This window comes from Crinia signifera, chromosome 6, assembly GCF_055691185.1.
Source record: "Crinia signifera chromosome 6, ASM5569118v1, whole genome shotgun sequence".
NCBI lineage: Eukaryota > Metazoa > Chordata > Amphibia > Anura > Myobatrachidae > Crinia > Crinia signifera.
This window is the reverse complement of record NC_139222.1, coordinates 261,681,288-261,701,609: the sequence shown is the minus strand read 5'-3', so window position 1 is coordinate 261,701,609 and position 20,322 is coordinate 261,681,288. Positions and strand designations below refer to the sequence as shown.

Genomic DNA, 20,322 nt, shown 5'->3' with positions numbered 1-20,322 from the left:
AGCAAGTAGCATAAAAAGATGGCTGTGACTTCATATCCAACAGCTGCAAATTATTTAAGCTTGCAGCTGGAATGGTCAATACATAATCAGCCAATCAGAATCACCTAGATAGTGGCATGTCATTTACATCATTATCAATAATATATAGTATACAGATACTTCCTACTTTCAGATATTTACCTCTAGACAGCTGATGTTATGGCCCATACACCAGGACAGATTGTATTAAATAGAAGGCATCGGTTATTTGATTCTACTGTCCAAACAAATCATTTCTATCGCTTGGGAGATCACAAGTCAATCAATTTATTCTCTAAAGTTTCTGTCTTCTAACTGCTGATTATCTCACTTTCCCATTACAGTCATATGCAATACAATAAAGTGTTTCCATACTTGCCTACCTGACCCTCTCCATGAGGGAGAAAAGGCTCTGTTCCTGGACTTCCCTGGTAATGTATGATTGCCATCACCTGTGATGAGCTGGTTAATTGATAAGGAGGGTGTTTCACCACAGGAGATGGCAATCATACATTACCAGGGAGGTCCAGGAACAGAGCCTTTTCTCCCTCATGGAGAGGGTCAGGTAGGCAAAAATGAGTTTTATCCATCTCCCAAATAATTTGCTAGACCTATCAATGTTTACCAGGTGAATGTAGCATATTATATTTAGGAAATCGATCAAAAATACATAGGGAACACTTTGATATGTTGAGAAGCAGGGGTGGCCAAACCAGTCTTCGAGATCTACCACCAGTCCAATTTTTCCAAATCACCTAACTGGTGCACATTTGTAGTCATTACTAACTGTCACATTGGTACTTGTTTCCTAGCACGCCCACCCCGATTTCCATCGGGGTGGTCGTGTCGGAAAAATTGCGTTGGGCGACCGACCCGATTTTTTAATTGAATCAAATGTGAATAGGGTCCCTGGGACCCGATTTTACATTAGATTCAATGTAAAATATTCCCTACACCCCCAATCTGACACCCTGAACGCCACCCCACGATTGACGCGAACCCGAAGCGTGGCGAGCGGCGGCGGTGCGCGTCCTCCAACCTTTTCATTCCCCTACTATCCACGTTGGCGTGGAGTTGAGAATATAAAGTGTGGCGAGAGCAGCGAGCCACCGAGCCCGAAGCGTGGCGAGCGGATGCGTTTTACTTCACAGGTATACGTGTCCCCTCACGGGGCTCGCTGCGCTTGCCACACTTTATATTCTCAACTCCACGCCGACGTGGATAGTAGGGGAATGAAAAGGTCGGAGGACGCGCACCGCCGCGTCAATCGTGGGGTAACGACGGGGCCATATACAATGTGAAATGGGTCATATTGGCCCATTTCACATTGTTTCCTATGTGAGATGGACTTAATCTAGTCCATCTCATCTTGTGCCATTATAATGGCACAAGACCGACGCGATGCTCCCGATTTGAATGTTAAAAATTATTTTAACATTGAAGCCTATGGCAAAATCGCGGGCATCGCGTCGGTCGCGTCGGGGGCAATGTTAATGGCCGCGACCGACGCGATGCCCGCGATTTTTCCTTTGCCGGCAAAATGGACCTGATTTCAAAGGAAATCGGGTCCATCGCAGGCATCGTGTACCTTAACTTTAAGGTACACGATGCCCGCGATTGTGGCCGTGCTAGGAAACAAGTACCGTCACATTCCCCAGACCACCTAGCTGGTGCACATGTGTAGTCATTACTAACTGTCACATTCCCCAAACCACCTGGCTGGTGCACAGCTGTAGTCATTACTAACTGTCACATTCCCCAGACCACCTAGCCATACTTGCCTACCTGACCCTCTCCATGAGGGAGAAAATGCTTTGTTCCTGGACTTTCCTGGTAATGTATGGTTGCCATCACCTGTGGGGGCTAGGTAATTGATAAGAAAGGTGTTTCCCACAGGTGATGGCAATTTTACATTACCAGATAAGTCCAGGAACAGAGCATTTTCTCCCTCATGGAGAGGGTCAGGTAGGCAAGTATGCACCTAGCTGGTGCACAGCTGTAGTCATTACTAACTGTCACCTTCCCCAGACCACCTAGCTGGTGCACATGTGTAGTCATTACTAACGGTCACCTTCCCCAGATAACCTGGCTGGTGCACAGCTGTAGTCATTGCTAACTGTCACATTTCCCAGACCACCTGGCTGGTGCACAGCTGTAGTCATTACTAACTGTCACATTCCCCAGACCACCTAGCTGGTGCACAGCTGAAGTCATTACTAACTGTCACATTCCCCAGACCACCTAGCTGGTGCACAGCTGTAGTCATTACTAACTGTCACATTCCCCAGACCACCTAGGTGGTGCACAGGTGTAATCATTACTAACTGTCACATTTTCAAACCTGCTGCATTCATTCCTACTATAGATTCACAGGTTCCCTGATAAACCTGCTACAGTTATTCCTACTATAGACCACAGGTGGCCTGATATACATGAACTTTTGGTAGATCTTGAGGACAGATTTGGCCACCCCTGTTCTAAAGTAATGTGCCTGTGTATGAGTCTGTGCTATCTTCTGCGCAGGCAATTTCCTGCCGTACTCTTTGGTCAGGGGCATTGATTGCTCTGCGCCTCATTACCACCCATGTATAAATATGGCGCCAACTGTCACAATTCTGGCTGCATAATGGTAGTACTGGGCCCATTTATATTAGAGGTACGCCACAGATTAGAGGGCTAATGATCACTGCCACCTCAATTCCTCAAAATCTCACAATCACTCCATCGGAATAAATGTACATTAAAAATGTCAAGGTAACAAATACTTTTCCACAAACCTGTTATTCGTTGAGGTGCTAAAATGACTGTATGAAGTGGCCTGGAAGCGGCAGACGGCCTAGATATGGCCATGGTTACTTGGCTTGCCCTGTGACTTGGCTTCTCTAGTCCCTGGAATAATATAAATTCTTCAGTGGGATGAATCCAGGAAGTATCCAGAGCGAATGCGTTGTTAAGAAAAATCTGTCAAATACATAAACAAAATATTGGTCAGTTCTTCAGGTACGATACAATATCATGTTCTTTAACTGCATGGACCTAGGGACACAAATAGGCAGGCTGGACAACTGCCCAGGGCCCCACAAATCTAGGGGCCCCAGAGCAGGGGCAAATGGTGGTCACAAAATCATAGCAGAGATGCAGCTTTCTCCACCTGCCTCCCAGCCTGCAAAAAGACAGTGAATGGCTGTCAGCATGTTGATTGGTTACCGGATGGAGCTTTGCTCCAATCAGAGAGCGGACAGCCGTTCACCGTATAGAAGCAGGTGGAGAAACGCCGTAGAGTCGTGTAATGGGTGTATAGGGGCCCCAGTACATTGCTTTGCCCAGGGCCAACAATGCTATTAATACAGCCCTGCATGGACCACACTGTGTATTGATTGTATTGTTTGAGAGCCTTCAGGTGGAGATTTATCAAAGTTTGATAAACAGGGTCCTTTCTCCTCATGTGTTATTACATAATTATGCATTTTGCAGGTCATAATTATGTATTGATGTCAATTTATTTATTGTCTTTGTCTGTCTATATTGTTCCTATAACCAGTGAGTCTCCTGCTGTTGTCATCAATGGCAGCATAAAATGTAATGGATGACCATTGATGGTATTACTATCGATGGTCATCCATTTTTTATCACTGGCTGGCCTGAGGGCCAATCAGATCCTGGGGGCAGGGCTTCACAGGTGTCACCTTCAGGGAAAAAAAACCCTTTGGTTATGGTATGCCATTGATGAAGGGGAGCCATCCGGTAATCTCATTATCAATGGCAAAACTATTCTACATTGGCCATAAACCATCGAAGATTATGAATCATCGATGGTCGACGGACATCCCTACACAGGGCCTAATTCCACTTCCTAATAACTTCCATTGGTGGTCTCTGTGGGAATGTGGAAGCATTAGCGTACAGTTATGGGCAGCAACAGGGGTTGTACGGACTGGCCAAACATAGGTATCCATCTCCGTGCTTTGCAGGTATGTTACAAACAGTGACTGCGTCCTTGCATGCAGCTGTAGTAGACAAAGCAGCGTTGTTGCAACAGACATTATAGGAAAGCATAATGGATTGTTGCTGCGATCAATGTTGTGCAGCAAACTATCCCAGAGTGAGAATTAGAGAATTAATGCAGTGCTGCTCAACCGGAGATATCTGACTTCAAAGAAGTGGTCCCCATCCAAGCCTGTTACTTACTCTTCCCAGTCAAATATTTCAGGTTCTGTCTGACGTAGAGTTTTTATGAGTGTATATTCCAAAAGCTGGGACTCTCCCCCTTTGATGGACACTAGTAGCTTGTCTCTACTGTTCCCAGAACCAGAGATATCAGCCTTCCAACAGCTGGTTACTGCTCCAGGTATGTAGTTTTATATTCTCATTGGCAGATTGCTCTACCTCCTGAACTCTGATCCCCTAGTCCCCAATACCATTTTGTAGGTGGGATTCTCTAATTTTTAATTCCAGTAAAATCTAAGAAATCTATTTCTGGGAACTGGAGATATCTGCAGTCAAGCAAGCTGTCCTCCCACCAGAAAATTATGAATAATAAGCCCACTCCACTATACACCCTCCTCTGCGTATTAAACATCCTCTACCACCCTGGAAGTCATGTATCAGGGCCCTTCATTCAGCCCAATGCCCCTTTTCCCACCTCATCTCCCACCATCTGTGCAGTAAAGGGGTAATTAGTGGAAATTACTGATCCAGGCCCTACATGCTGAGCGGTTGCTATAATACCCCCTACCACCCGAGGGACATCAAAGCTTCCCCCACCCCTACCGCTGGAGGATCAGTAGGGGCCCTAATACATTGCTATGCCCAGGGGTCTACACTGCTGTTATGTATGTATATATATGTATGTATATGTGTGTGTGTGTGTATATATATATATATATATATATATATATAATTATTATTTATATACATGTGGTCTATCTATAATACTTTAACTGACTCGGCATATACTGGGTCACCTAAGTGTCTATCTCCGTGCTTTGCTCCGCCCCTCTGGAAACCCCCTTCTGAAAATCCTGCGTTTGCCCCTGCTGCTGAGCATGAGACGGGTTTGGGTCCATGTCTGAATCAGCTTTTGGTGCCATAAGCCTCTCTTTATCCAATAAATCCACCATAGAAAACTATGGATCCTAATCCAAACAATTACCGTTTTTCTTACCCCTCAAAAAAATATCTTATTCCTTTTATTTTCATTTGCTGCTGAAAGAAAAAGTGTTTTTTTTTTTTACGTGCGTTACAAAAAGAGATCGGCCTGTGAGCATCTTCCAGCCCCCACTCCTGGCTTCTGTGCCAAATGCTAACATGAATACTTCAGTTAGCAAAAATGAAAGTACATAAAAATCTGAGTTTATATATAGCATGGTCCCAAATTGAGGAATTTATATAATTTTATAGGCACATAAATAGAAGTATATCTTTCGCATTTATGTAATGTATGTCGATGTATCTCCAGAGCAATAAATGGAGAGAAATATATTTTTTTAAACTTTTTTTATGTCAGATCCTGTAAAATACTAGAAAAGCCAGTTTTACTATTGCCTTGTAGCATACAGACATTTCATTGCAAATTCTTCCTAAATTCATTGCTATATAATCTAAGGGCAGTAACTACTGTGACAAGAGTACTGGTATAGTGTGGGAAGGCAGATAAATTTGCCCAAGGTTTCTAATATAAGTATTAGAAAACCCCAGGAACAATGTTTGGTTCTGCTGAGGGCTTTTTGGGCTTTTGGTAAGAATCGGTTAAGGGGTCCTAAGATATGGATGTGAGAGAGAAGAGCAGGCGCCATCCATTATGACAGTCCCAGTCAGCTGCATCCCAGATTTATACCACTGTAGACTGATAACTAGGTATTTTATACTGCCTGGGGAAAGAAACCTGCTACTGAAAACAAGTGAGCTATGCTTGTTAAAAAACAGTTTGTGTGGGTTTTTTTTTTTTTTTGTGTGGTTTTTTTTTGTAGTGGGTGTTTAGTTTAGTGCCAGACATATTTTGAGGTTTCATAATGTTTTGGTATTTAATTAAACTGGCAAATGCCAGTTCCACCAGGAACCTTGGAAATGTGCTTTCTCGGCTGCTGTGGTACCTGTTAAACAATGGCTGTGCAGAAGTGCTGGTTGAGGATCGCTGGCTCAGATATGAGTGAATATTGGCTTTAGCTGTCACATTGAGTACTGCCAATGACATCTAGTGAACGCATGTGCATCGTGGGGTGGGACCCAGTATGTGGAATGGCCTAGAATTGAGCTGGGTAGCCGCCCCCCCCCCAGCCTATAGCTACAGGTTGTAGTTTTGCAACTCCTTGCAAAAACTACCTTCCATATCCTACAATCCGCTACTCTACAATTCTAGTAATACAATTGAATATACAGTATCAGGGCCCGAATAAGGGTTCCTGCCAGCCTAGGCTAAAACAAGTGTCCCCCCTTGCCCCCACAATAAATTTTTTTGATCAATTTTATGCAGCTAAAAATCTGTAATAGGCTTGGGCCTCAGCTCTAATCAGTGCAGTGATTGCAATGGCAGCAGTGGCATCAAACACAGCCTCGCTGACAGAACCAGCCATGGAGCTGACAGGATCTCCTCTTACCAGCGTCACTACCTTAGTGATGCTGGCATTCTCAGCAGGCACCGCTGTTCCCACAGTTCCCGGGGAAGATCTTACCTTGCACCAGGTAGTGCTCCCATTCCAGTGCCATCTATTGCGCTGCAACACCCCAACTATTCCAGGATGCAGCACTCCATGTTCTAGCCCAGTGGTTCCCAACCCTGGTCCTCAAGTACCCCCAACAGTGCCCGTTTTCCAGGTCTCCACACAGAATCACATATTTTAAAATGTGTCTGATAAATGAGTGCAACTGCCGGGTGATCTGGAAAACGTGCACTGTTGGGGGTACTTGAGGACCAGGGTTGGGAACCACTGTTCTAGCCTAATCAACCTATTGATTAATCAGGCCCTTTACAGTATTGATAAAAAGTTAAGGGGGGAATTCAATTACCCACTGTACATTACCGCAAGCTATTTGACCCCCTGGGGCTGTCCAGTTATCCCCAAAACCAATAGTCTCCAGGGATTTTTTTTAATTGATCTGGTTTATTGGTTAACGGATGAAGCGACCATATTAAAGCACAAATCCATGAACTTTTCACGGAATCTGTGCGTTACTGCCCTTTAACCCATGTTAACGACCATTAACATAGTAGTAGTTACTATGTAGTCCAATTGAATAGCCCAAGCAGTAAAGTCAGAGACTCCCTCCCATTTTCAACTGCAGTACTATACCATGGCCCTTATTCTGGATCACTCGCAAAGGCAAATTCCTTCTCAAATGGACAAAACCATGTGCACTCCAGGGGGAAGGGGGGAGGCAGATTTAAAATGTGCAGAGAGAGTTAGATTTGGGTAGGGTTTTACTTCAAAGTGAGATCTATATTGCAGTGTAAAAATAAAGCACTCAGTATTTTCTCTGCACAGAAAAAAAATAACTCACAAATCTAATTATCCTTGCACATGTTACATCTGCCCTCCCCCCCCCCCCCCCCTGCCGTGCACATGGTTTTGTCCATTTGTGAAGGAATTTGCCTCTTCGAGTGTTGTCATCACGAGCGAACCACAATAAGGGCCCATGGGTAATTGAATTCCTCCCTAAATGTGAAAATAACAACACATTTGACCTATTATCCTTCAGCTCATTTATATTTCCTAGTAAGTGTTTATTCTACTTTCAGATACAATATATAGACTTAATGTCCAATTTACCTTTTGAGTGATTTCTTAACAGATTTCATCCCCATTTCACACAGGACTTGACTATAAATATTTATGCCTTGATGTAATGAGTAGGTTCCGTCAAATAAAAAATAAAAAATGATGAAAGAAAACCTGCTGCAGCTATGAGCTGATGAAATGTAGATATAGCTGATAATCATTATGTTTATTTAGATAGGAAATGCTATCTGTTTAGTTGTGCGGCATAGAATTTTGACCTTGATGCAGCACAAAGTCAACAATTAAAGGAGCTCAGAGATTTCCTGCATGACCGCTTGATTTTAATATTATATCTGTATGGAAATTATGGAATAGGTATTGTGGCAGGGACTGCATACTTCCACATAAAGATAATGGCCCTTATTCAGATCTGATTGCAGTACAAATTTGGGTACTTGTTTCCTAGCACGGCACCCATCGCTTCGTATACCATAAGACTAAATATGGTATACAATGCGATGCGATGCGACTCAATATTGCACAATAAAGTATCGTATCGCATCCTATGCCATACAATGGCATACAATGCGATGGTATACGATTTTTTATTGTACAACCACCCTGATGGGTCCTTACAATGTTAAATGCCCCCCCATTGTCAACGCCACCCCCAGGATCAACGCCAACCCGAAGCGTGGCGAGCGCAGCGAGCCCGCGAGGGGCTGCGTTACGCGTCCTCCAACCTTTTCATACCCCCACTATCCACGTCGGTGTGGAGTTGATTTTAGATAGTGTGGAGAGCCACTGAGCCCAAAGCATGGCGAGCGCAGCGAGCCACGCAAGGGGATGCGGAATACATGTAAAGTAATACGCGACCCCTTCGTGGGGCTCGCTGTGCTCGCCACACTATCTAAAATCAACTCCACGCCGACGTGCGCTCGCCACGCTTCGGGTTGGCGATAGTTGGGGGTGGCGTGGGGGTGCATTTAACATTGTAAGCACCCATTAGTGTGCTTATACAATTTAAAAACGTATCGCATCGCATCGTATGCGGCTATATGGCATGCGATGCAATGGCATAAGATGCCATAAGATGAAAATCTTGGGTGCTGTGCTAAGAAACAAGTACCCAAATTTGTTCTCAAAATGGGCAAAACCATATGCACTGCAAGTGGGGCAGATGTAAAATGTATAGAGAGAGTTAAATTTGGATGGGGTGTGTTAGAACTGCAATCTAAATTGCAGTGTAAAAAAATGCAGCCAGTATTTACCCTGCACAGAAACAAAATAACTCTCACAAATCTAACTCTCTCTATACATGTTACATCTGCCCCACCTGCAGTTCACATGGTTTTGCCCATTTTGAGAACACATTTGTACTGCAATCAGATCTGAATAAGGGCCTATGTGGAGGATCCAGGCCAGGTTTTACAGCAGCAGCAGGAAAACTGATGTCATCAGGGATTGGTTGATTAGCAGCACCTGTGCTTTCCTGATATAAGTGTTTCCAGGGCAGGAGGTCATTGCTCCTGATGATGGAACAGCTACCCAGGTGATAGGACGGGGGTGTGGTCTAAGGTAGGGACCACGGGAACATACTGAGGAGTTTGTACTATGCTGTGACATCTCTATGCTGCAATGCTGTAACCATCCTTGCCTATGATGCATGGAATGCATTGCATGGTATGCTGTTTACCTGCTTCAAAATAAAGACCAATACTTCATTTTATCCAGTGTCTTAGTTTACATATATGAATCCTCATCCTATAGTGTCCTCCAAAGCATGCAGGGGGCACACTACACGTATAGGTTGTCTATGTTGACTTTTGTTGACATAGACACATAAAGACATTGACATAGAGACATAAAATCCAAGAAAAACGCATGTCGACCTTTGTTGAGCTTTTTTTGTGTCGACCGTTTGACCATGTTGACCTTTTTCCATGTCGACCTATAAACACAAATCCATGAACTTTCCACAGAATCTGTGTGTTACTGCCCTTTAACCTGTGTTAACGACCATTAACATAGTAGTAGTTACTATGTAGTCCAATTGAATAGCCCAGGCAGTAAAGCCAGAGACTCCCTCCCATTTTCAACTGCAGTACTATACCATGGCCCTTATTCTGGTTCACTCACAAAGGCAAATTCCTTTTCAAATGGACAAAACCATGTGCACTGCAGGGGGGGCAGATGTAACATGTGCAGAGAGAAATAGATTTGGGTGGGGTTTTACTGCAAAGTCAGATCTATATTGCAGTGTAAAAATAAAGCAGTCAGTATTTTCTCTGCACAGAAACAAAATAACTCACCCAAATCTAATTCTCTCTGCACATGTCATCACGAGTGAACCACAATAAGGGCCCATGGGTAATTGAATTCCTCCCTAAATGTGAGAATAACAACAAGTTTGACCCATTATCCTTCAGCTCATTTATATTTCCTAGTAAAGGTGCGTACACACGGGGCGATATATCAGCGAGCGATATATCGCTCAATGCCCCCTTTTCATTGGCGAGCAGCCGATGAAAGCTCCTGCTACAGTACCAGCGATTAGAACGGGGCTGAAAACCGGAGCGACCATATTGCCATTGATATCAACCCTTATCGCTGCCTTGTGTACACGGCTTTAGTGTTTATTCTACTTTCAGATACAATATATATAGACTTATGTCCAATTTACCTTTTGAGTGATTTCTTAAAAGATTTCATCCCCATTTCACACAGGACTTGACTATATAAATATTTATGCCTTGATTTAATGAGTAGGTTCCGTCAAATAAAAAAAATGATGAAAGAAAACCTGCTGCAGCTATGAGCTGATGAAATTTATTTTATTTATTTATTAACAGTTTCTTATATAGCGCAGCATATTCCGTTGAGCTTTACAAAGGAGACCGTGATACAACAAACAGGGTATTTACAGACAAAAGGTAGAAGGGCCCTGCTCGCAAGCTTACAATCTATAGGGAAATAGGTATTGATACATAAGGATAGATACTGTATTCTTTATTGCATCGATTCTACCAGAATGCAAGGTTCTGTGACTGGTTCTGGAATTTGATAAGCTTGCCTGAAGAGATGAGTTTTTAGGGAACGCTTATAGGTTTGGAGACTGGAGGAGAGTCTTATTGTGCTTGGGAGGGCATTCCACAGAGTGGGTGCAGCCCGAAGAAAGTCCTGCAGTCGGGAATGGGAGCGAGTAATGAGTGTGGATGAGAGACGCAGATAATTGCGAGGAGCGTAGAGGTCGTCTTGGATGATATTTTGACATAAGAGAAGAGATGTATGTTGGTGTAGTTTGGTTTATGGCTTTGTGTGTAAGTAAAATAATTTTGTATTGAATACGGTAGAATACAGGTAACCAATGAAGTGACTAACAGAGTAGCTTTGCAGACAATGAACGTCTGGCTAGGAAGATTAGCCTTGCAGCTGTATTCATAATGGACTGTAGTGGTGAGAGTCTGTATTGGGGAAGGCCAATAAGGAGACTATTGCAATAATCAATGCGTGAGATGATGAGAGCATGGATTAGAGTTTTTGCAGTGTCTTGTGTAAGGTAAGGGCGAATTTTAAATATGTATTTTAGGTGCATGTGGCATGATTTTGAGACAGATTGAATGTGGGGTACAAAGGAAAGTTCTGAGTCAAGGATAACACCTAGGCAGCGAGCTTGAGAGGTAGGAGTGATTGTCATCTTCCCAACAGCGATAGAGATATCAGGTTGGTAACTACTATTTATTAATTCTGTTTTTGAGATATTAAGTTTGAGGTGGCGAGATGACATCCAGGATGAAATAGCAGAAAGGCAATGTAGATATACCTGATAATCATTATGTTTATTTATGTCGACCTAATATATGTTGATGTTTTGTCCATGTTGACCATTAGATACTACGTTACATATGTCCCAACATTTGAAACTCCGTAATCAGGACCTGCCGCGCTGAAGCCTCATCCGGACCGAAAGTGGCGTGGCTACTGGGTGGGTGGGTGGGTGGGTGGGCGGTCGTGGATTTGAGAAGAGATGGTATGGCCTAGCACCACAACCTCCATTTTTGTCATTTTAGGGGGCATGTCCAGTATATGGGTATGGATTCTGACAACACAATGAAATATTAATCCCATCACAGATCTGCAGCAACTTGCTGTTTTAGTGACCCGGTAAACAGATGCATTGATTGGATTGGGAAAACATTTCCTAGTCTGATACATTTTGTCTCCTACTGGTAAATGCTGATAAGAGGACACAACATGTAGCAAACACCACATGACTCCGCAGATCAATTACGCAGCTGCTAATCATCCTGACTGCTGCTAGTAATACCGAGCCGCAGCATGTGAGTACATAGCACACACTGGGTCACTGGATACAGAGAAGCAAACGCAAGTTGCACATGCTTGTCTGCGAAGCTCGCAGCATTCCGAGTCCCAGAGGGCCTGGCCTGCGGAATCGCCTAACCTCGTTGCCACAGTAACCCCTCGCAACCATGCGAGGAGATGTGTCACAAAGACACATGACCTCGCCTGTCCCGCTGGCGCAGAAACTATAGAATATTTTTGTCAGGACACGCAAATATACAGTTGCGGACATTCTGCCGAAGACAGGGCGGGCGTCTGACGTTATGTGACAAGAGCAGAGGTTGCACTGACTTGTGGGCAGGGCCACATAGAGCCTTCATGGGTCTGGATGATGGGGGGTGTGGCCTAATCATGAGGTTGTGGCTTTGCAGATCCCAAAAATGGAAGGGAAAATGCTATGCACAGCTGAGAAGGGGGCATTCTTTTTCCTGCATATCTGACCTTCTAAACAGCACCAGGTAACTAGTATCAGCCCTGAGCCCCACTTGATACTTGGAATTTTGCAGCCTTGAGTGTCCCTCAAACGCCACCCGCCACCCTCATGGCCGCCTCCCCCCCCCCCACACCTCACACGCTGTGATCCCCCGCAGGCATGCAAATGGATGTTTTTGCATAAACATCCATTCGCAGCCTTGTGCGTGGGGACAAAATTATTCGATGGTCGCCAATCATTGAATGATTTTGCAAGCACTCGCAGATCTAAGTTACCTCTGTAGCGTCTCAGATCTGCAGGCGCCCTGTGTGGGAAGCGGGCAGGCAGCTGGCATCCGCTGACGTCAGCTGCCCACATCATCAGGGAATTACCATAAGACAGGGCAGCCTTTTCATGGAATGTAGCCCTGGCCCGCCACCCCACGCCCCCCTCCCGCACTGTTGTGTTCAAGCGCCCGGCACACAGTGGCTGCGCATGCGCACAAATGACTATGCGCATGCGCAGCTTCTAAAAATTGGTTAAATCAGAATAACCCCCAAAGAGAGAACCAGTCTCCCCATGTGTGCACTTTCTTTCAAACAATCAGTGTCTGTCTAATAAAATGAAACATTTCTTCATAAGTATCATTGTAATTGATAGGGAGGTAAAAATATTTTGCGTGTGCTCAATCATCTTTTCCGGAGGTCTAACCCGGACACATATTGATTCACCCTCCTGCTTAAACGGTCGTCTAGAACGGCTGCTATTTCCAAGGCAAAGCATGTTCTGGAACCTAAATTGCTATACAGCATATTTCCATCTGCGGCGGCAATTTCCTCTTTTCTACTTCCAAGGTCTCCTCCGGTGGGATTACTAAGTCTCAGTGCTTCATTTAAGATATACAGTATTCCTGTCCCATTATTTTGCCTACTCTCTCTCTACAGTGTATAACATTCAGAATGACAGCAACAGGACATGTGGGACATTCATAGCATGGTGTAATTAATAATACACATTTTGCCTTAATTTTTTAATATCTTTTCTTACATATTCGCCATCTGTTTATCCGGTATGCATTCGGACACCGTTGGACCGGTTTGGACAGAGCCAACGAAAGTATATTTTGTAAACCATTTTTGTTTTATTGTTTTTATACACTGGTAGGTACATGTTACCTCTGTTGCCAGATCTCCTCCTCCCCTCTCACTGCCAGCAGCTCTCTCACCTCTTGCTCCTTCCAGTGGGCCATGCTGTCCTTTCTGCAGCTCCCTAATGACTTCAGAGGCCAACACCAGTGCCACGCCCTCTCAGCCAATCAGAGATATCCATCCTCACAGCCGATCAGCCAGCACCCCGCCAGGAGAGCCAATTAGTGCCTATCCCTGTGTAATAATCCCAAAAACCCAGTTCTCACCCTTTCAGACTGCCGGCGACCCGGATTTTTGAAATTCAGAACCGGGAAAAACCCTGGTAAATTCCAGGGTCGAAGCCCTGGCATTTTAGATCCGGATTGACCCTTTCAGACAGGAAAAAAACCTGGATCTACCCTCCTAGACCAAAGTAATTTTCTGGTTTTATTTTCTGTGTAAAAGGGGTAGATGTCCCAGCACTTTCTTAAACAGATCATGTCTTAAACGAAGTCCCCTTACCTCCCCTGATTTTGCTATTCATTACTATCACTTCTATCCAGTGCTATTTTTCAGCAGGCTCCAGCAGGAACTGAGGCCCTTATTCTAGTTCACTCTTTCTGACAAAATCCTTCTTAGATGGACAAAACCATGTGCACTACAGGTGGGGCAGGTGTTACTTGTGCAGAGAGAATTAGATTTGGGTGGGGTTTAACTTCAAAGTGAGATCTATATTGCAGTGTAAAAATAAAGCAGCCAGTATTTACCCTGCACAGAAACAAAATGACTCACCCAAATCTAATTCTCTCTGCACATTTTAAATCTGCTCCCCTGCAGTGCACATGGTTTTGTCCATCTAAGAAGGATTTTGACAGAAAGAGTGAACTAGAATAAGGCCGTCAGTTCCTGCTGGAGCCTGCTGAAAAATAGCCCTGCTTCTATCCCACAAGTCGCGCTCTTGGAATCGTCCTGGAATCTGCCCTCTTTTCAAACTCCACATTCTGCCCCGTTCCCAGTTTTGTTGCTACCACCTTTGAAATAGCTCCTTGATCAAACCATGGAGACAACAAAATCTCTTATCCACTGACTTAATCAACTCTGGACTGGACTACGGTATATCCTCCTCTAGCCTGGCCTTGCTAACTCCTGTCTATTTCATCCATACAAGGATAATAAGAGAAAAATATGTTTTAGTGGAGTAAATTTGCCAAGTGTAAAATGGAAGCTCTGTACATACGGGATGGCCATGATAGCCAATATTAGTTAATTTCCCCCGTGTCCCATAACAGGGGCTAAGGGGCAGATTTATTAAGCTTGGAGAAGAGATAAACTGGAGATAAAGCGGAGAAAAGGTAAAAGGAGATAAAGGAGATAAAGCACCAGCCAATCAACTCCCAACTGTCTTTTTCAAACACAGCTGATTGGCTGGTGCTTTATCTCCTTTTAACTTTTCTCCGCTTTATCTCCAGTTTATCTCTTCTCCAAGCTTAATAAATCTGCCCCTAAGTGTTTACTTGCATTAAATTAATAGTATCCTGTCCACTTGGCCTCAGTGACCAGCTATTGGAGGATACAGTATGTATGTACTGTATGTGGCTACAGCAGAGCACCTTGAGAATTCATAATCTCACTTGTGCAAGTAGTGATCAGTGTCACCTGGTAAAGGTGGCCATACACTCCTGCGACATCTCGCAGCAGTATTCGGACACCCTATAGCCTGCAAGCCGCTGGGACCTTAGGAAATCGGACCAAATCGATTCAGTGTATGGACACCTTTAGATTCTCAACCTGTGACTAATGACAACTTGACCTGGACGTCCTATCATCCTGCATGCTGGATGAGAGTTTATGCTCTTTGCTACAGTGACGGAGATCCCAGCACTAACTGCAGGGAGATGAGTCATTTTCTATTATTAAATTAACAAATGTATTCTTGGCATACATGTAAATATAATCCATTAGTTTGTATCATTGTTATGGCCCTGCCTATTAAGATCATTGGCACCATTTCTGATTTCAGCCGCCAGGCAGCTACTGTAGTAATTACTCCAGCCTTTATGGAGATGGCCTCGAAGATACAGCCCACAGCAGGGGCAAACGCAGGATTTTCAGAAGGGGGTTTCCAGAGAGGGGCGGAGCAAAGCACGGAGAAGGACACTTGGGTGACCCAGTATATGCCGGGTCAGTTAAAGTATTATAGATAGACCAAATCATAAAAAATAATAATAATAATAATAATAATAATAATAATAATAATAATAAAAAATTATATATATATATATATATATATATATATATATATATATATACACACACGCACATACATATATATATATATATATATATACATACAGGGGCATCTACAGCAGTATAGACCCCTGGGCATAGCAATGTATTGGGGCCCCTACCGATCCTCCAGTGGTAGGGGTGGGGAAAGCTTTGATGTCCCGCGGGGGGTAGGGGGTATTATATCAACCGCTCTGCATGTAGGGCCTGGATCAGTAATTTCCACTAATTACCCCTTTACTGCACAGATGGTGGGAGATGGGGTGGGAGAAGGGGGCATTGGGCTGAATGAAGGGGCCCTGATACATAACTTCCAGGGTGGTAGAGGATGTTTAATACGCAGAGGAGGGGTGTATAGTGGAGTGGGCTTATTATTCATAATTTTCTGGTGGGAGGACAATAAATTTCGGTATTTGTTTCCTAGCACGGCCACAATCGCGGGCATCGTGGGTAATTTTTAATGGTCCACGATGCGACCGACGCGATGCCCGCGATTTCCCATTGAAATAGTCAAAATCGCGTCGGTCGCATCGTATGCGGCCAAAAAAAAGCATAAGATGGTACCGACGCGATGCCCGCGATTTCCCATAGGGAACAATGTAAAATGCTTCAATTTAACCAAATCAACATAGGGAACAATGTTAAATGGGCCAGAGAACCCCAAAAAAACCCCTGACCAGTGAAATGGCCCCCCAAAAATAGTTAACGCCACCCCACGATCAACGTCAACCCGAAGCATGGCGAGCGCAGCGGTACGCGTCCTCCGACCTTTTAATACCCCCACTATCCACGTCGGCGTGGAGTTGAGAATAGATTAGTGTGGCGAGCGCAGCGAGCCACCAAACCTGAAGCGTGGCGAGCGCAGCGTGCCCCACGAGGGGACGCGGATACCTGTGAAGCCTGCGAAGGGACGCGTTTACCGGTGAAGGTATCCGCGTCCCCGCGCGGGGCTCGCTGCGCTCGCCACGCTTCGGGCCCGGTGGCTCGCTGCGCTCGCCACACTATTCTATTCTCAACTCCACGCCGACGTGGATAGTGGGGGTATGAAAAGGTCGGAGGACGCGTACCGCCGCCGCTCGCCACGCTTCGGATTGACGTTGATCGTGGGGTGGCGTTAACTATTTTTGGGGGGGCATTTCACTGGTCTGGGGGTTTTTTGGGGTTCTCTGGCCCATTTAACATTGTTCCCTATGTTGATTTGGTAAAATTGAGGCATTTTACATTGTTCCCTATGGGAAATCGCGGGCATCGCGTCGGTCGCATCGCATGCGATTTTTTAGCCCGCATGCGATGCGACCGACGCAATTTTTTTACCTGCGATGCCCCAGATCAAGATCGTTGTGGCCGTGCTAGGAAACAAGTACCTAAATTTCTTAGGTTTTAATGGAATTAAAAACTAGAGAATCCCACCTACCAAATGGTATTGGGGACTAGGGGATCAGAGTTCAGGAGGCAAAACAATCTGCCAACAAGTATATAAAACTACATACCAGGTGTGTGGAGCTGGAGCAGTAACCAGCTGCTGGAAGGCTGATATCTCTGGTTCTGGGAACAGTAGAAACAAGCTACTAGTGTCCATCAAAGGGGAAGAGTCCCAGCTTTTGCAATACACCCTCAGAACCTGAAATATCTGACTGGGAAGAGCAATTAACAGGCTTGGATGGGGACCACTGATTTGAAGTCAGATATCTCCGGTTCCCAAGGGCCGATATTTTAAATTCTTGTACCCATGGAAATAGGGGACCCTCAGCTTTCAGCCTAGGTCCCTTAGATGCCTGGGGGGGTTTCTGGGTACTCAGAACCCCCCCCCCCCTTGCATGCACACCTTACAAATAGATGGTAGGGGTAAGGGTCATCATAGGGTTGACACAATGAAGCTGGACATACATTAGGTCGACCATTAAATGTAGACAGGGCTTTAACACATGGAATAGGTCAACATTGCTAAGGTCAACATGGTCTAAAGGTCAGCACAGTCCTTAGAACGACATTCAAAAGGTCAACATGTTTTTTTCACTTTTTTGGTCCCGAATGACAACGTAAGTCGGCATGGATACCGCGTCCCCTCACATGGCTTTCTGTGCTCACCATGCTTCGGGCGCGGTGCCTCGCTGCGCTTGGAACCCTATTATATTCTCCCTCCACGCCCTGGTGGATGGTAGGATATGAAACACCGCCTGTCGGCACATGTCAGCTTAAAAAAAAAATGTGGAAAACTCATGTTGACCTTTTGACTGTTGACCTATCGCTCGTTTCGACTTTAAGACCCTGTTGTCCCTAGCCATGTCAACTTTTAGTGGACAATCTAATGCATGCGGACCTTCATGGTTTCGACCTAGTGACCATATCTCGCTGGTAACATGAGATGAGGACACAGAGGTACGTTTACTAAGACGGGAGTTCTTTTGAAAATGAGATGTTGCCATAGTAACCAATCAGATTCTATCTAGTATCTTCTAGAAGGACCAAAATAAATAAGAAGTAGAATCTGATTGGTTGCTAGAACTCCCATCTTAATAAATTTACCCCTAAGGGCTCATATTTAATAAAAAATTGGATGATGGTGATGGCAGAAGTAGAACATTAATAGTATAATATAGTGTAATACTACTACTCCCTACTGCAGTGCTAGTACCCAGGAGATCATATTGTTTTTTATTATAGTATCAAATAGACGGGGAAGGCCTGTGTGCAGCCTCTGTGTTATTACGGCAGGTGCAAGGTTTTTTGGGGGCATAGGAGAACTCCAGATTACTGGATCCAACACCCTCACACCAATACCACCTTACCTGAGGTGAAAGTGTGGAGGTGGCATCTTACAAGTTCAACACCTGCTGTTTGCTTTAAGCTCTCTCTCAGAGGGCCAAATGTACTAAGCTTGAAAAGAGATAACATGGAGAGTGATAAACCACCAGCCAATCAGCTGCTCACTGACATGCTACAGGTTGGGTTGAAAAATGACAGGCTGGTAGTATCACTCTCCATTTTATCACTTTTTGAAGCTTAGTACATCTGGCCCAGAGTCATCCTTAATATTATGATAGTCAGGGGCAGAACCCAGATTCTGGAACCCCTAGGCAGCTGCCTAAAACTGCCTAATGGTAGAGCCCACCCTGCATGTAGGCCCAGTGCAATTTAGAGTATCCTCACTGTGCCCAGATGTATTGTGCAGGTCTCCTGGCCATGTTCCTGGAGATTTTCCTTCAGCTCACATGCAAGTCTCCAGGAAAATGGCAGCAGCCCCATTTTCCCATTGACTTCTGCCCCACTGGTGCCAGACCCAGGGACATGCGTGCTTTGCACTCCCTGCACTCAATACAGATAATTCCATGAATACAGCAGTTTTTATCTAGCCTTTACTAACAGCCTTTACTCTCAGTAACAAATACCTTGCAATTAGGCGTTTTCTTTTCAACCCAGCATTTTCCTGCGTGAGGAGGGATGGTCGATGTGTAAACATGTGGAAACAAAGGGATGATCTCTACACTGGAAGATGGGGAGAATCCGAAAGCAGGGGAATGATCTCCAACCCACTGAAAGGAAACAGAGAGGAATTAGTGACGCAGCACATGACACAGAGACATGGGGCCTGTTAGCAAGGCTGTCATTTTAGCAGATGGACAAAACAATGCTGCGCTGCAGGTGGGGCAGATGTAACATGTGCAGAGAGAGTTAGATTTATAAGAGATATTTTGTTTCAGTGCAGGGTAAATACTGGCTGCTTTTTTTTTACACAGCAATCGAGATTTCAGTTTGAACACACGCAAATCTAACTCTTTCTGCACATATTACATCTGCCGCACCTGCAGTGCAGCATGGTATTGTCCATGTGCAAAATGTGCAGCCTTGCATGAATTCCCACTATGCTATTTACAAGGCTCCTATTAGTATACCTTGCCCTGTACACCAAATGTCCCTGTCGGTGTTCTTGCCTCGTACGAGTCTCTTGACATCCTCACATATACTGTAGATTAGTTCCGGTTTAGTGCTACTGCCAATATATCACTTGAAATTCTTATTTCTCAGACTTCAGAATCCAGGTTCATCTGGTTTAACACGATTTATAGTGGTCAGGAGGTCTAATGCTTTTACAGCATTTGGCACAGTTTTGCTATCAAGAAGAAATAACAATTTACGTCCCTCATTCACATTGTAGGACAATTCTATCAACTGCAAATACTGTATAGGGGCAGAGCCGGCCCTAGCCTAAATGACGCCCTAGGCAAGATTTTGGCTGATGCCCCCTAGTACCGCCACTAGTTCCGCCTCTGACCCTGCTCCCCTTTCCCAGCACCATCAACCCTCATCATAGCAGTCATCATTTTGGTGCTCCTACCCACAATATTTAAAATAGAAACAGCGCACACATTCAGTGCGCAGCACAAACAGGGGTGTGTTCTTG

At 44.6% G+C, this 20,322-nt stretch overlaps 1 protein-coding gene across 2 annotated transcripts in view; it reads right to left on the bottom strand.

Annotated features, from left to right (window-relative positions):
* Positions 1-20,322, bottom strand: part of TCERG1L (transcription elongation regulator 1 like) — a 233,801-nt gene that overhangs the window by 189,877 nt on the left and 23,602 nt on the right. For both annotated transcript variants that reach the window (XM_083149469.1, XM_083149468.1), the window contains exons 2-3: positions 19,310-19,453; positions 2,796-2,979 (exon numbers count right to left, since the gene is read on the bottom strand). In XM_083149469.1, coding sequence (XP_083005595.1) covers positions 2,796-2,979; positions 19,310-19,453 — 328 coding nt within the window. The remainder of the gene's footprint in view (positions 1-2,795; positions 2,980-19,309; positions 19,454-20,322) is intronic.